The sequence below is a fragment of the Ambystoma mexicanum genome, chromosome 7q (assembly GCF_040938575.1).
Source record: "Ambystoma mexicanum isolate Mex_15411 chromosome 7q, UKY_AmexF1_1, whole genome shotgun sequence".
Lineage (NCBI taxonomy): Eukaryota > Metazoa > Chordata > Amphibia > Caudata > Ambystomatidae > Ambystoma > Ambystoma mexicanum.
The window spans coordinates 992,059,726-992,077,717 of NC_090941.1; the positions used below are offsets into that span (position 1 = coordinate 992,059,726).

The following is a 17,992-nucleotide window of genomic DNA, read 5'->3' on the forward strand; positions in this document are numbered from 1 at the left end:
ATCCTAGGTGTGCTCACTCCCAACTCTCCAAATTGGAGTTTCTTAAATAGTAAGTATCTTCTTTACTGCTCACATCAAACTTGAAAACAGATTCCCAGTTTTAGTAAAATTGTGAAGATTTCGGTCTTTGCTTTATTTGTGAGGCATAGGCGTTCTTTAGTTACATAACACCAACAGATTTATTTGCCAATGCATTTCGGACATGTGTCCGTCTTCAGGGCTACTAGGCACTATATATTATAATATTTTTAACAAACACAGGTAAATGTGTAACATTATCAATCAAGCAGTTCGCATATAAAGAAGTTCACATATGTTGTCCCAAAGGGCAGTCACAATGTAATATCATTTCGCCATATTAAGTCAATTTCAATGCATTTTGCCCAAACAAGTATGTAAAAATACATTCAATGAATAAAGTAACATACCAATTTCAGTCGGTATCCAAATTGTCCACAATTGGGAAAATAGACCAACAAACATAAACAGATAAATAATAAAGAGTCAATTAGCTCAGTGGTGAAATGCACTTGGTGTCATTCTAATTCATGGTGTCTGTACCTGTATTTCAAAAGGTACCGCCTGTGTCTTGTGTGTTGTCCCAGCATTAGGGTTCCTTTTGTTCTAATTGTCGTGGCAACCTGTTCATTAAACAAATTCTAGTGACCCCTGTTGTATTTGCTTTTGTGTTGCCTCTCGTTCCGAAAAACCTGCATCTGTGTCGGGCGCTGGTTTTCAAGTGTGTTTACTGCTGTAACCAAGCAACCCGCCCATGCGCAGATTGTGCAGCGAAAGTTGCTGTCACTTTCTCGTCGCTGACGGTTAGTCAGCCATAACGCTATTTCGTCTGAGAAAATGCAGGGGTGCGTGTCCCTTGCACATTGTACCATGTATTCCTGGTCATTTATGCACGTGTGTATCTATGTTTAGAGCATTAAATGTCATTTGGCTCATGTGTCGGAAGCTCAAGGATCAGAAAAATACAGTAAAGTGCATATTAATTTAGTGTTGGGGCAAAACGTTATCCGTTTCCAGTACAGATTTAAAATTTTAGAGCAAAAATTAAAATCCATCTTGTCCTCTATGGTTGGGACATAATCCACATTTAGATTGAATAAACTAAACTAAGATAAAAATAAGAATAAAAATAAGGATAGAGTATTTCACATAACTCCATGTCAATTTAGCTTGTTAGTGCTCACTCATTGACATATGTTGTGAAAGACTGTAGAACTGTGGGGTGTGTTATAGCAGGAGCCCATGCTTCTGCCTTGGGTCCCGCTTGGACCAAATGCCTCACGGGAAAGCACCCCCACAGTATATATTCAAAAAATTGGGCAGAGAAGATTATAGACAAACTGGATTGTCTGTAAACTGATAGCCCCTGTCAGAATCTGGGTGCAGTACGCTGGGCTACCTGAATGACAGCTGGCAGATGAGTTACTGATGAAACTTTAAAGTGATCTAAACTAAAAAGTCTGCCGGATCAGCAAACATAAAAAGGACGATGGCTAAAAAGAATACAGATCTCAGTTGCTTTTTATCCCACAGAGTTAAAGCTAACAGAGTAATGATATTTATGTTTGATACAACAAATGTGGTTTTTCCTGGATTTTAATTGAGAATAAATGACCTTGGCTGAGCTGCAACCATTTGGAAGTGGACAAACAGGTTTTTCCCATGAGCAGGGCCTTCCTCTCAGCAGAAACTCACGGGGAGGTGGCAACTGTGGGTTAGCCCAGACTTTTGTCTACAGAAAAAGAATGAACAATAGCAGGCCCTTCAGCCCAGGAAACAGCGGTGTGAGAGGGTCATAAATGGCTCCTGGAAGGAACAAACCAGGATGCTCCTGGACTAAAGGGAGAGAAAAATGGGCATGTCATTTGCTGTTAAACATGAACAAAGAACAGTTTTTAAAAGACTCATAACTTGTGATTCAAAATGGTGAAAAACATACCAAGGACATATTTGTTAGTCTAATTTTTGGCTGCACGTTTTAAGAGGCGGCAGAACAGTGTAACATATTCTGGACAGGAATGGCAATATATGTGGTTTCATGTGAAATGTATGAAGCCTAGAATTGTGAACATTTACACACACACCCCTATGTTAAACACACACATTTGTGGAAGTTTGAAATAGTGTTCAGAGTAAAAAGGAAAAAATTCTGTAGAAAGCTGAAACAAGATCCTACAGCTGCGACATTTTGATGAACAGCTACTACATAAAATATGGCATTTTTGTGTGATTTGTGTAAAAGTGACCAATGTAGAAATGTGGATTTAGTAGAAAATCAGTTTTTGAGACCAGTAGCTAAAGGGAGGTCTCTGAGAACTGTAAAGCAAACCATAAAATGTGACATCATCCGGCCCTGATCCAATCACTCCAAGGCAAGGCAGAGATTCATTTTTGATCCCATCCCAGCACACAGGGGCAAGGTTAGCTAAACCGGCCCATACATCCACTTTGTGATGTCATTTTAAAGCGTAAATAGAGACATCTGACAACACCTAGGGACTCACAGATCCACTCATTTTCCTGATTCCGACGAAGCACTCTGATCCAGCATTCTACATCCAGCTTCAACATCCTACCAGATCCAGATGCCAAGACTCTTGCAAGCAGTAGAGAACTATTGACTTTCTGCAAGGCATAAATCTTCAAACTTATTCTTGCAACCCAGTGAAGCTCTGTGGTGTAAGAAGGCCTTTTGAACTAAGATCCTGAAATTCTTTGGCTTGCTACCACAAGGCTTGCCTGAGTAACACGCTATCCAGCTGATTGAAATATCCACAAATAAGAAGGCCAGATCCTGTGCAAATCCGGTGACCAGCCTAGCTGACCCGCACCGTGGCTGATGTGCTGTTCTTCCTAGACCAGATCCAATCCATGACCAGAACTGACGGTCCAATTTAATAATTTATCCTGTGAGTATTAATAGGAAGAACTGTGACCCATAGTATATTTGCATTGTCTTATCCCAATCTCAAACCCATCCCATTTTTAATTCAGAACCATAGCGTTGCTAGAACTATCTTTGCGCTGACTCTTTTCTCATCTGAAGAAGTAGAGTATCCACAGCAGGCGGGTTACGCTGATCACGTGACTGTAAGATCCATCTGTGGCATTCGCTTTTTCATAGTCATACTCTATTGTAATAAACCCATCTGTCATTTTCAAAAGCGCATTTCTGTTTTCCATTCTCGTGCCTAATTTACAAAAACAACCTTTACTAAAACCTCTATAACTCCCTCAGTTTTTATGATAGAAAAGAAATGTGAACTCTTACTTGTACCCAACATCCATAGCTATCCATACCCAAAACCGCATTGACAAAACAGTGCGATTCTCCCTTTAAAGCGAATATCGCGTAAGGAACAGTTTGCCGCGATTTTACATTCTGAGAAATTTTACACGTGTGAAATAGCTTTCATTTGTTTCCGACTTGGACTTTAAGATTTCAAATGTTTTCTTCTGACTAAATCATTGCTGGTGATTGTTTCCAACTGTTCAAAGCGGCTCCCATAGGAATTTATAACAATTTAAGTATTATTGACCACATTTGGGGTTTTTGCTCAGTCAATTTCAAAGACAATTTGAAAGCCATGCTGACAGCTGAAAAGTCAATTCCGTTTTCTCTTGTGTTTGAAGGGGGAAGGTGGGACTGATATTCTGCTTGCTTTGTGCTATTCCTGAATACCTTCTCTCTCCTCACATCTCTTTAATTGCCTATTGGGGGGTTGAAGGGTGTTGCAGGGGGAACCCCTAACCATAGTGCCATCTATACCAAACCAACTCAAAAGTATTATGTTCTATGCTGCATTTGTTTTATGCTCATTCCTTGATTCCTAGTGTATTAAAGATACTATTCAGTGTTCTGTCACCCCATTGGTGATTGTTGTTTACCTATCAAAATATATTGTGATTACAGTTTAAATACATAAATAAATATTTACCTTTGCAAACTAGCCTGATTCCTGGTTCAGTGTGACCGGGGGGAGGGGGGTTGTGGGTTCCAGGAGAAGGGCGTGATACGAGTGGTATATCGTTCAGAATATTGACCTTATAGATAAAAATAAATAAGGGTTGCAATTGCGCACTGCATGCTGGGCGTTACTTGGGTGTGTGCCGGATTGAAATCACTTACAATCCTTTACAGGTCTTCCTTGTCGATTCAAAAAACAGGGTCAGCACAGCTGCAGTGCTTCGCCGTGCACTTCACGGTCCAGGAGGGTGCTGCTGGCATCTTCTCTTGTCTTCTGCTTCGGATGTTGTCCTCCAGTGGTCGAGTCTGCTTTTAGTCTCAAAAACCTCACTTTTTATGCAAGTTCCCAAGATAGCCAATTGGAACTGGTTACACTTAGGCACACCTAGAGACAAAGGACATGGAAGTTTCTGGATAATCCCTCACTTCCTGCCTTTCCAGACACACTGGAGTCTGGGCGGGCTTCACGGCTGAAGCCTGCCACAGGCAAAACATACAAAGGATTAAAAAGAAATGGCAAAAAAAATAAGACGGGCCATTTTGAGAAAATAGTCAGCCTGCAGATACATGTCACTAGGTAGTAAAAAAGAAACCACTGCCACCAGCCATTCAAGTGAGTTAGTGTAACAAAATGCTACATGAGGAATGGGTTAAAGGAGTTACTATGAAGCCCCCAGCACCCTACATAGGGTGGTGTGTGCTGGACCCATAAAGTAAAGGTAAGTAAGACTGGGGTCATCTTACTATTCTTGGGAGCATTAGTTCACCCAAAAAAATGTCGTTTAACGAGAAGTCCAAGGGACTTCTCAGTGCCACTGCACAAAAGGTGCTGTGTGTCAATGCAAAAGCAGATGCCTATGGAGTTTACCAGACTCCATAAAACAGTAAGGAACATAGACTTCCTTTGCATCTTGTACTCATGGTGGCCCTGAATCATGCTGTTCCCATCTCCATCTTGTATCCTGGCTTGCAAAATTATGTGTTACTACTGACTTCTGGAATTGTATTTGCTCTCCCCTCTTGCTTCTACACTCTTTTTGACTGTTTAATCTCTGTTCTCTCCTCCTCTCCCTTTCTCCTTTTTCCCATCTCCTCCGCTTACTTTCTTCTATGCACTTACTCTATCAGATTTGTCCCTGCACCTAGTATGATAGCAATCTCGTCTGTCTCCTCCAACTGGCCCCTTAATTGTACCTCCTCCTTCCCTCCCTCCCTCGAGCACTATTTGAAATGTCGTCAGGCCTAGTACGATAGTCGCTTGTTTTGTTCCTCCCCCCCTTTCACGCACCCCTCTCCCTCACCTTTTGTTTTTCTCTAGCTCCATCAGAAATGTTGTCAGGCCTAGTACGGTAGTCGCCTGTCTGTTTCCATTTCCTTCCCACTCTCCCCCTCCCATCCTTATCTATGTCTTAGCTCTTGCACTATCTGAAATGTCATCAGGCCGAGTACGCTAGTTAATTTCACATCCTTACTGTTCATGGCCTATAAGAATGTCATTGTATTTTCCCTGGCTCCCTCCTTTGCCTTGAAGCGATTTGAAACATGTTGTGTATAGGCGCTATTATAAATAAACTATCATATCATATACTGTACATGAATGCCTCACGCCCTCACTCATTCCTACCATCACCAAGCTGAAAATAAAACTTAACACCTGGGCCCTCCTCTATTGAACAGGCCTTCTCTGACTTTAAACCAGATATCTGCTATCCCTTTGACTTCTGCCATTCCTCTCGAAACTTTACACCTTTTATTCCTCACCTCCATCCCTGAATCCCCATTCCGATTCACGTCCTAAAAAAAGATATGCAACGTCACTTCCATAAGTGGTTCAACGAACGGAGCCTACTTGTGACTTCACATGAGAATGCCCTTGTCTCTTTCATCACTGGCATGTCCTTTGCCATGGTAGCGTACTTCACCCATTTAATTATCCCCACTACTCTCCACAGCACAAACTCTCTTTCACACTAAAAGCACTGGCTCCACTTCACTCTCTTGCCATCACCTCTTCCTTCTCTGCTAATGACTTTGCCCATTAGCTGGTTTGATAGCTCACAAGAAAAGTGCTGGTCACTGACATGACGGCAGCATTCACTTCCAAGTTTCATTCCATTGCCTGTGCTTAGAAGGAAGAGGAATCTGTCCGGACACCCTGTATAAAACGGCAAATTAAGTAATTATATATAACTACTCTTCAGAAACTGAGAAAAATCCATGACACCCTCCGCACTCTACTTTTTCCTCCATACCCTGCTACTCTCACCGCCTATCTCTACCACCTCCTCTATAAGCTCATTCCTTCCAACCTCTCTTCCTATACTGGCAACCATCATCAGGACTGCCAGTTTCTCATGTGCCCGAACAAGGATCTAGCTTGTTCCAATATTTTCTTTTTAAACTTCTATCTTTCTATTGGTGTCTTTCCAGACTGCTACAAGGGGGTGACGGTTCTACCAACTCTTAAAAAAAAACCTCAGCTAACCCTGACAATCCTGACTATCGGCCTGTTTCCTTCCTCCCTCTATTATTCAAAAATCCTCAAATGATTAGTCTTTAAAAGAATCTTATCTTACCTTGACTCAAATGGTTTCAGAGACCCTCACCAATCTGGATTTCCAGGAGTGACCCTGCTGAATCAGCTAGCACCCATTTCAATAACATTCTTCCCATTGCTCACCACTGCAAACTTGCAACATTCTAATCCTACTAAACCTAAGGGCCACCTTTGATACAGTTGACCATTCCTTGTTTCTTCTGATGCTCAACGACCTTGGCATTCAGGAAACTGCCCGTGACTGGATTGCTACTCCTCTCACACTCTCTCGGAGTGCTGCCTAATGTTAAACTCCTCCAAGACCAAAAAATCTACAATCTTGCCTCTGCTGCCCGGCTTCTCCTTCACTCTCCCATCTCATTTCCATCAGATCTACTCTCCCCTTTCCCTATGGCACCCAACTGTGGCAGCACCTTTTCACAATGATCTTCAAACTCATTATTTCCACTGTGATTCTGGCTATGATTAACCTGCTTAACATCAGGAAAATCCACCTCCTCCCTACTTACAACTCCATCAAAACCCTAATTCAGACTGTAGTAATCAGTTGCCTTGACTATGGTGCCAATTTAGTTCTTGGCAATGGCTCAAATCCTTATCCCCATTTGAAAAAGTACTCAACCTCACCACCTCACCCTCTACAATCCTGCACTACTCTAAAGTGCTCGCAAGGGTTGTGTTCAACTGTTTTACCAATTTCTTAGACATCCACAACCTCGAGACTCCTTACAAGCACGTTTCCGGGCCTGTGACTCCACAGGAACTGCTCTTATTAAAATGTCCAATTTCATTGCCTCTGCAAAGCACTCCAACTTATCCTCTATCCTAATTCTCCATGACCCGTCTTCTGCCTTTGACACTGTCGATCCCTCTGATCTCCTTAATACTCTCTTTCTTCTTCGGATTCGCGATCAAGCACTTGCCTGGATTGAATCCTACCTTGCCCCTTATAAATACAACTGCAAGGCATGTGCTGATATAGTTGGGGTCCGTCCTGAGTAGACTCAGGAAACAAATATAAATACCTGGGATCTATTTTTAGCAGGCTGGATACCCAGTCAAACCACATTCAAAGCCAAGTGATACAAACCTCACAAATGAAAGGTGAAATTGTTTGATATAATAATAAAGTAGGGAGGCTCTTAGTCAATTATGTGTTACAACCCTACCATGCTAAATCTTCTTCTACAGCCATGCATACTACTGGGAGTTTATCGGATCATTCTGTCCAGAAACAGCAAACATTTATTTTGGAGGGAAATACTCCAACTGCCACAGCCTGAACATTACCCTCCGGTGAAATAAGAAGTTGGTCTTGATCATCTGGAGTACAAGATGCGTCCGGCACTGCTGTTGCGTTAGGTCAGAATATGGACCAATCTGGTAATAACTTTTAATAGGAGGATTGTGCATGATTTAGGATATATGGCCTCATCATAAGTTGGTTGGAGCGGCAAAAATGCAGCGGTAACGCTGTTCCCACCACATTACCACTCTGCCCAATTATGAGTTGGCCGGAAAGTCGCCCAGCTTTACCTCCAGCTTTCAAAACATTACGGGGAATACATCGCAATTTTAGCACAACAAGGCTTAAAAACCTATTAATATTGATTTACTGAGCAGAGGGCCATTATCTTTAACAATGGGTGAGAGGATGTGGATACAAGACCAGATGATGCAGGGTAGGTAGAAACATGAAACAGGGACAAGGACAGTAGAGCATGATATAGGAGTGGAATGGTGGAGGAAGTGCTATGTTGTAGGATGAAGGGGTCAGGCATAAGTGCCGTTGGGTTGTCTTAGAGAGGGAGAGAGCGAGACAGGGAGAAGAGAACAGGGATATGGGATGGCATAGAATGCTATGCAAGTGGTTCTTCAGAAAGGAGGAGACCCTCCTGTTTTATACAGCATGGCAAAGAATTGTTCTCTCTTAGCATCTGTAATTTATAGGCAACTTTCTGATGCTTCTATACCACCTATGGATCGACCTGAACGGATAACCTGGGGGTCTAAATTGAAAGTGGCCATTTCCGATGGGTTACTAATATGCAAAAACATGAAAAAGGTTAACATTGGACCTAGATTTACTCTACACTCTGCAGAGAGTCATCCATTGTCTATACTGGTCGATATGGAGGATGGAAGCGTGTACACCTCTGCAGTCGGATATTTGTGGTCTCCTAAAAAAGAAATTGGCTCAAATACTCACATGTTCTGGTGTTGTGGAAAAGTCTGTCAATATTGGGATGAGGTCCTTTCCCAGGCGAAATTAGTGGTTCAATCTACCTTACCACATACTCTGTTGCTCTGTATACTGGAGCTATTTCTTAGTGATTTTAGGTTTTCCACTGGAATCAAAATCTGGATATATAAAGCCTTACTACTGGCTAAGAAGCAGATTCTTAAGAAATGGAAGAGTAGTGGGAACCCTCAGCTGGAAGACTGGATCCAATGTATGTTACTGATGTCAGCTAGAGAAAAAGTGTCATATACGAAAACAGAGTTGATTGAAGAATACCAGTCTATATGGAACACCTTCAATGCATTATACGCCTAGTTACACCTACCTTATAGTCTGTGTTTGATTTGGGATTTGATGATTTGGCTCAGCCCCACTTCCCTTCCCGTGCTTATCCTCTGATTTGGTTTGTGTTGTGTCGATCTTGTTCCCCCTGCGGGTTGTCCGGCCCTTGAAGTTATCTACTTTATTGTTTAGATCTGTCAAAGAACAAAAGGGAATCCTTCCTTATGCTATGTTTGGGAAGTATTGAAGTTTATTATGTTACTTCTTACTTTTTCTGCTGTATTGATTATTTCCCTCCGCCTCATTACTTTTGTTGTGTTGTATTTTGACAATGCTGTATTATGTGCTGCATGTTTGTTTGTAAAACTGATAAATACATTTATTAAAAAGAAAAAAGAAAGGAGGAGAGCTAGGAGGTTTTATTATTATTATTATTATTATGGTACTTATTGAGGGTGGACCTAGCTTTGAAAAGCAACGGAGTGCTGTACAGAGGTGCGCAACAGTACAGATGCATAACGGAGCGCTTTACAGAGATACGCAACAGTACAGATGCACAACAGAGTGCTTTTCAGAGGTAACAACAGAACAGATATACAGCTGGGGGTAGGATACAGAGGGTCACAGAGGAGGTATACAGCTATACCAGGTACTGGGATAAGAGGGATGGGTAGCATCTAGCGAGTCAGGAGGTACGGGGGCGGGGCAAAGTGATGACCTAGGTGTTGAGGAGGAGAGATTCCTTGAAGAGGTGGGTGTTGAGTTCTTTTCCGAATTGTAGGAGTGTGGGGGCGAGTCTGATGTGTTGAATGAGGTTGGATTTAAATACAGATAGAGCGGGAGAAGTGAGGAAAGGAAAAGCATTCCAGAGTAAGGGAGCGAGGAGAGGAAGAGAGTAGAAATGGGTGTTGCTGGTAAATTATGGTTTGATTTTTCCAGAAACCATGCATAAATGAGCAAGGAAAAAGGTCTTGCGAAATATACAGAACTGAGAGAATTAATAGAACCTGGAAAGTCAGCTGTTAAGTGTTATCTGTCACTAAAGTCCTTTAATAGACAAGAAGAATATCTCATTACAGACTAGTACGTGATTAAGTGTTTTACCCTCATGGTCTGTAATACTTCAAAATACAGCAGTTGGAGGGTGCAATATCATACTGTTTTCGTGGTGGGATGTCATATGAGGAGCTACAAAATGTTATTTTCTTTTATCTCCACTATATCTTTTAAGGAAACTGTACATTTTAATTGGTTTGCATTGAATGAGTACGTGTGAAATTCGCCATGCAGTTTTTTTAATATTAGGAAAAAGCTGTTAAATGATGTATAAGTGCAACTTATTTTGATATGCATATTTTAAAACTTTTTATGTAGGTTTGTAAAACTGAGCATCCTTTTTCAAAACTGTAATATAAAATATGTTATGTACCAACCCTTTATGGAAAATGATGCTCACTCCCAGAGTAAAGAAGTATACATTTCATGCTTTTCCCTTTTTCATCTTTTCGCCTATTTTTCCCTCCTGCAGTATAATTCCAGGAGCGTTTGGCCTGTATATCGACATCTATACCTAGCCTGTATTATCTCTGCATTTTTCTTGCAGGAGTGGAGCTTTAGTGTTTTTCGTTATTGTTTACGTAAAGTATATAGTTTCAAAGAGTCTTTTTTATTTTACTTGTATTTTGTTATTTACACCACTATTGTTGCTCGGACGCATCTACTGTACATATAGTATTTTACTGACACCTGGTTTACCTTTATGACTTGTGGTACAAGTTTGGTAAGAGGACATAGAACTCTTTGCTCCCCCTTGTACTTCTTATCATCATCATCATCAGCATCTGATTTTGTGACACTTCATTGTTTGCTTCATTAGATGATCATGAACAACTGAGTGCATCCTGAAATCAAGGGGCAGTTACTTAAGATTCATCATGGCTGTACCTGAGCGCACTTAGAAGTGAGGTCCGTGATGACTGAGACAGTGAATCAAGGTTACCAGTATCAAATGTGTGCCGTTCCGCTTGCTGCATGGACTCATGAAACCGCCGAACATTTTGCATGTGTTCTTCATGTCGAGCAGCCCATAATCCAGAAGAACCATTTCTACAAGGAAGTTATGCAAGAAGACAGCATTTAGTTGAAACGCTGAATACACAGTTTATTAGTAGTGAAAGAAGAAGCATAGTTTTTGAGTAAAAGCATATTTCTGTATATTCATCAGCTAGAGCCCCACAAGCTGCTAACCAATTCCTCTGGGCAACCGATCATGGAGGAAATGAAACGTATATATGAAACAATGGGAAAAAGTGACAATGACCCAAACACTTGTTTGCACAGGAATGTCTGAAAGCTTTCCTCAGTGTAAAGCAGGCTTGAGTCCCAGATTAAGATCCTAACAGGAAGGAGCTCAAGACCCTCTTCCCAAAACCCTAGTTCCGCACTCCCTAACACCTAGTTGACGCACCCTCCACTCCCCACCCGACATGAGACGGGGTGATGTGATGCCCACTGTTTTCTCCCCTGGTTGCTTGTAGATCCCTTGGTGACACATTTTCCACCTTCCCTCCCCCATAAGCTCCCCACTCCTTTGTTTCTCTGCTCCCCTCGCCTTGTTCTTTCCCCCATGATTGTATAGCAATATACAGTACTGCTTTTCGCAGCTTGCTCCATGCTAAATAAATACCCTAATCATTAGAACATGTCTTCTATCAAATCTAGCTAATCTAAGTGTAAAGCTGTACTAGGAAAAAGATATATAATATTAGAAGATGTCCTCACATGAGCCCAGGAGAGGAAATAAGAGTGCAAAGGCACATTGCGTGTAAATACATGTATTATCCGCTAAAACTTGTAAATTACAATACGTGCACACTGACTGCGACTGTAAAGTGTACATGGTTCTGCTGGAAACCTAAAAGTAAAAGAACTGTGAGAAAGCATACATGTTGAACATGAATGTAATTATAATGCTGAGATTGTGTACAGTTATGTATTACCTCATGTTTCCCATAAGGTATTGCTCAGTTAATTATTGTTGAGTGCTTCTGTGGAGTACCCTATAAAATGAGGGTTATGCAGAAGGCCAGAGGGAAAGGATCCTTGGGAATGGGAAGTGTGTCATTAGGGGCAAGGAGATGGGACAGCTGTTGACGAGCATCTTGTTATGGCTTTGCAAGGTCCTCCAGTGAGGAACCTGAATGGCTCTGCATGTTGCAAACTCTTGTGAGGAACCAGGAATGAGATACAGATACAGGAGGACTCATCACGATTGGTATACAGTTTTAATAAATAATAAAGGGGTTGCAAAATGCCTCACTGTCCCTTATCTAGGAGGTATTTCCCTACCTCAACCAAAACTAAGCACCTGGCCTGTGTCAGGATGTCCAAATCAAAAATACTGTGTTCGAAATCTTATCCTAGCCCTCTCATTCTAAAAGTAATTCTAAGGTGTGAAGGGGATTGTCTTTGGCTTGATTGTTCTTTGTAGCCCAAGAGGATGACATTTTACTCCAGGGGAAATAACTCCCTTCCCTAGGCCTTTTCCACATTCAGTGCAATTCACAATCCTAAGGGCATGAATCTTCCTTGCTATTCTCTGACTCTCAAAACACCTGGTATACTGTCCTGCCAGGTTCTTCTCATATAGTTGCTTGATACAATTTGGGTGCGGATCCTAGACTTGCAAAACACCTGGTATACTCTCCTGCCAGGCTCTCTTATATGTTCCTTCACTTTCAAGATCTGAGGGCATATGCTTCCCCTCCCCACAAGTTCCTCTTGTCACTGGTGTATCTGTATCTCCCCAAAAACAGGGACCATGAAACTCAGTTTGTGATCTAAGCTGTAGCGAATTTGCCTTCTGTTCCAGTTAAGGAACAGGAATGCCTTCTCCTGCTCCCTCGGGGGGTGGAGGGGTCGCCACCTTCCACTGTGGGCTAACCGGCTTTAGAGCAGCTTCCTCAGCTTCTATGACCCAGCTCGGGCCCGTCTAAGCGTCCACGCTCTCTACTTGGGACGGTGCGTCTCTGTGACTGTGGAAGGTCTGCGCTTCGCTCCAACCTCTCTTGCCGGCACGAAGCGTCTTTGCCTCGCGTCCCACTTCGGCGTCTCTCCTGCCTGCGAGAATGAGTCTCTGATCTAAATACCACCTTTCTTTTAGTGCAGCTTCGTCACTCGTGTGTCCACCTGACAGCTTGGCTTCCCCGGCAGTCGCTAGCCGGTCGCATCTCCCTGCCCTTCTCCACAGCTCCACCTTTGAACTCCCGCATCACTTAAGGAGCCTTTTGGAGCCAATCGGATTCCTACAGCAGCTAGAATGCTCACTTCGTTCTAGCTGAGCAATCTTCATTCTGATTGCTCTCTTCCTCATGTCAGTCTTTGTTACTGATGTAACTACGTGATGTTTAAAGGTTCTATGACTAAGTGTTGAACAATATTGAGAGCTACTGCCACAATATTCCATTAGGGTCCGAAGTACTGAAGGGGTGTCCCTTAAAAGGGAATGGGGGATACCATGTCTCACCCAATGATGTCGCTGTAACTCCCTGAGGGTCACCTGCCTCCATGTGGTCCTCCTTTAAATAGCCACCCCCCAGGGTCAGGATCAGATAATGGCTGCCGTACCCTGGCCACATTAGGAGAGGCTACCACTGGGAAAGGAGTGATGACCTCATCAGATTCACCACACTCTTTTGTGAACAATGTAGCCCTGCAGCCATCCAATAGATGTCTAGTGCCAATTCCCTTCAGGGGGTAACAATGACATGTGAGCACGTCCAAGAGTACTACCCAACCCTGAGTATTCAGTGAATGCTGGAGTCCCTCTGTGTGGGCGTTGTTTTACCTTTGCTGAGGGAAGAGAAGCCTTTGTGATGTCAGCCCTAACTCTCCCTGCCGCTGCGTCAAGGCGTGCTGTGGAGCGACAGCTGAGAACTGCCCACCACCCAGTTCCACGGAGACTATGAGAGTCAGATCACTTTGAAGCTGGCAAACAGTCAGTGTAGTAAGAGCACCAAGCAAAGTAAATCATTGGAGACAACAGTATGCCAGTCATCGTTCCCTGGGGCCAGACAAAGAGGTTTTTACTTGTGGCAGTTTATGGCTACGATTATTTATTAACTGTTAATTATGGACACCAATTAATGTCCAACAACACCTAACTGGAAATGTATAAAGCGCTTCACCTATCTTTATGGGAATGGGTTTGGGACATTATCTCTTGAACAGTTTCATGTTCAAGTGATACCAATAGTTCCTGCATTCCTAAACATTGGTTGCAGGAACTGTTAATTTCTCTAACCCTTTAATACACTCCTTGGGGTTAAAAAGAAAATGTTTTCGTGATATCTGTGGTCATTTCTATTTCATAAGTGAAAGCATGTTGGATGACTGTACTCCCATTCTATAAGCCTCTGTACAAGGATACATAAGCATGAGTTATGGCGGGGAAAGCAATATGCTTGCTGTTCAGCATTCATGTAGGAATTGTGATGGAGTTGCTTTAGTGAGACTCGATTAAAACAGCAATTGGGGCTTCGAGTAGCATGGAAAGAATAAAGAGATGTGCGTGGATCGCAGTCTGCCCTGTGACTGTACGCAAGACTGCACATAGAACTACTACCGTCTGCATACAAAGGGGAGTCACAATCAGCTACTGTGGCAATCCTCGGAGACGAGAGGAATCCACACGTGGGAAGCACATCTTGGGGCACAGTCAGGTGGTTGCATGATTCTTAAGTAGTGGCGTCTCCATTTAACTCTTCGGCCCACTGAGTCACTGTCCAACAAGGAAGGAAGGAATCAAACCTCAGTGGTTGCACTGTGGGAGGGGTCAGGATACAGCCCATGATATGAAAAGGGGCCGGATATGAGGTGGAGGATTGGAAATATGGAAACGAGAAGAGCACTGAGCAGTTGGGGAAAGGAGAGGACAGGGCAAGGAAGGCGTGTATGAGGGCAAAATCGAGAGAGCAGAGGAAGGATGTAATGGAGCATAACAGTTAATGGAGGAAAAGTTCAAGATGAGAGAGGAGTTAGAAGGCCAGAGAAGGGTAAGGAAGGTACTTCAGAGGGAGAGAACAAGCGCAAAGAGAAGATCAGATCACTGGAGGAGGTGGAGGTGGACAGGGAGTTCTAGCGTGAGTCATCAACCTCGGCCAGGTCAGGATGGCCAAACAGGGAACATGTAAACTAAGTGACTTAAAGCCAAGTCATTGAGGCCACTGCTGGGGGGCAACCAGAGAAACAGAAGGCCTCTTGACATGGGCTCAAAGACTGAAAGGGGCCATTTCTGAGTAGAAGTAAGAGCAGACCATGGCATGCTGGGAGCCCAACTCTCGACTCGGTGGAAACAACCAGACCACCAGAAAAAAAAGACAGCCTAGTCAAGAGTCATAAAGCAGAGACAGATGGGATGAGCAAGACTCACAAGGAACCCAAATAAAACTTGCTCTTGAAAAAGACAAGCCAGAAGAAACCCTGAACCATGAGGGTTCTTGAGAAACCTGAGCCTGCAGTCCACACTCCAGAGACCAGACCCAGCCGGTGGTGGTCTCAAGACTGATTGGAACCCGCAAACAGTTTGGACTGGTGAGTTAATGCCCTTGAGGGGGCTTATGAGTAATTCCCAAGTCTTAGGATATGGGATAGCACTAGGGAGACCATGGAGCCAGGGTCCAACACCTACTCTCTGAAGTAGGCCCTGGACATGCCGGATGTGAGAGACTACCCAGTACATCCCTAGCCTGCTCTTCTAGACACTTTAAAAAACCAGGAAGAAGTACTTGCCGATTAAGGAAGGTGACCCTTTACTAAGTTAAGAAACTGTTCAGTGTTACCCTTAAACCAGAAAGCCTCTGAGATTTCATAAGAGAATATTATGGACTTTTGTTCAGAGGAATTTTCAGAATCAACGCTGGGTGTGTATTCTGAGAGGCCACCGTACTATAGTGAACGGGCAGGAGACACTGCAATCTAGCCAAACTCAATCAAAAAATATACAAATATTAATTAAGCCGTTGAATGAACTGTAAGCAATGAAAACCTCAGGTAAGTATTGTCACGCAGCTTCTATCATACACATCTACATTCACGTTGGGTTTTCTGCTAACAGAACACAACACTTTACCCTTATACAGGTATGCAATAGTCAGCAATGTTAAGAGCAACACTTTAAGTAACTGTGCATGGTAAAGCAAGTGAGAAACAGAGCATAGGAATTTACAACTGGCCCGAGAGAGGTAAAACATTGGTAACAAAACAGGTATAACACCCACATGAAAACCCAAGATAAGGACCATAGTTCTTAAGAGGTGCATCTCTGCTAAAAATTGCAACCTAATGTCCAAAGGTCACCTGTTCCACAAGATGTACTTTGCAGGAGGTGAGTTTACTATGTGATTTGTGAACAAGAGTTGTCAAAGACAACGGTTGTAGGTCAATGTTCTGGATTAAGAATAAAAAGGTAAGTAAAGTTCTAATATGTTTCTTTCGCAATCCCAACACTCTAGGGGAAGCCCAGGGAGGATTCCTTGACCAGACCACCACTGGTCTTAGTCGGGCAAGGGGACCTAGGATTAGTTCTTTACCCCAATACAACCCTAGGATAGGTAGGTAAACTCACCCTCCTTCGATTTATTCAGCAACTACTTCAGGCTTTCCTGAATCTGCTGGGCCCACTTTCTGTTAGGCTTTGTCCGGTAGAGGGAAGTCCAGGGGTGCGTGTGCAGGGGTCACCTATGGTGTTGGGGTGGGATCTGGCTAGTCAGCAATTCCAATCTCTTGCAAGACCATTCTGGAGACTGGGATGAGGGACACCCTTGGCACAACAAGATGAAGACCTCAACAGAAATGTGGACCTCCACGATTTGAAGAAGGTAGGTTGCAGTGGTGATCGCCATGATTAGGCAGCAAAAGGCAAATTCTCGTGGTGCAATGGTGGATGAAAAAACGGTGACCATAGCAGCGAAGTAGCCAGGGTGAGAGCTCATCAGTCCACCAGACATCACTCTACTTCCATGACAACTCCGAACACTTGCCAAACACCTTTCGTGGCGCAAAGCTGTCGCTACGTGGCATAGTCTGACACCTGCAAGGTTTGTGGAATTGTCATGGCCAAACTGATCCATACCACCAGGCTCCAGCTCCTTATCTCGTGTCTTTAGATCCACGCTACATACTAGGCACAGTAAGTGTAACAATACCCAGTGGTCTCATCACAGAACATCACACACCTTTCTCGTCTGAAGGGCGATATGCCCATGGTCTTCGTTGATGCCATCTGGGTAAACTGAGGGGGCTAATGCTCTGTAATGGCTACTGCATCAATATTTCAGAAAGAACCCTAGTTGGAGCTTGTATTCCCATATTTTCTGAAGCCTTGGGTTTAAAGGACTTATTCCCCTACGGTGCACCTTGTACGTGGAACCAGCCATGGATATCAGGCTGAAGTCCCTCACCTGAGAATGCTCTGAATGGGACTACTCCAGTTCTTCGAAGCCCTTATGCCTTTTACGCGATAGGCCCATCTCCATATCTTGGTCAAATGTGATTTGCACTCAATACCTCCTAGAGTGTGTATATGAATATGTGGTGAAATTAACCTATGTCTATCCTTCCTATCTTTTAAATAAGAATGTGAGCTGACGAAGAGACGGCGTAATTGGTATCTACCATTGGTACCATTGAGGCACTTTACCACTACATCCATGACTAGATTTTCACATTGCCTGGTTTTTTGACATTTATGACTATGTTCTTATATTACTTTGGTCCCTTGGATCTCATTTGTTGATATATATACATATACCTACACTACACTAACTCATATACCAAACACTCACATGTCTCGATTTTCAGACTTTCTATTTTGCTTAATGTGAAACTTTATTTCCTAAACAAGAGTATTGGATCTCTATAGGGTCCG

At 43.0% G+C, this 17,992-nt stretch overlaps 1 protein-coding gene across 2 annotated transcripts in view; it reads right to left on the minus strand.

Moving 5' to 3' along the window:
- C2CD3 (C2 domain containing 3 centriole elongation regulator) overlaps window positions 1-17,992 on the minus strand; it is a 594,096-nt gene that overhangs the window by 179,468 nt on the left and 396,636 nt on the right. For both annotated transcript variants that reach the window (XM_069640138.1, XM_069640137.1), the window contains one exon: window positions 11,011-11,172. In XM_069640138.1, the coding sequence (XP_069496239.1) occupies window positions 11,011-11,172 (162 nt within the window). The remainder of the gene's footprint in view (window positions 1-11,010; window positions 11,173-17,992) is intronic.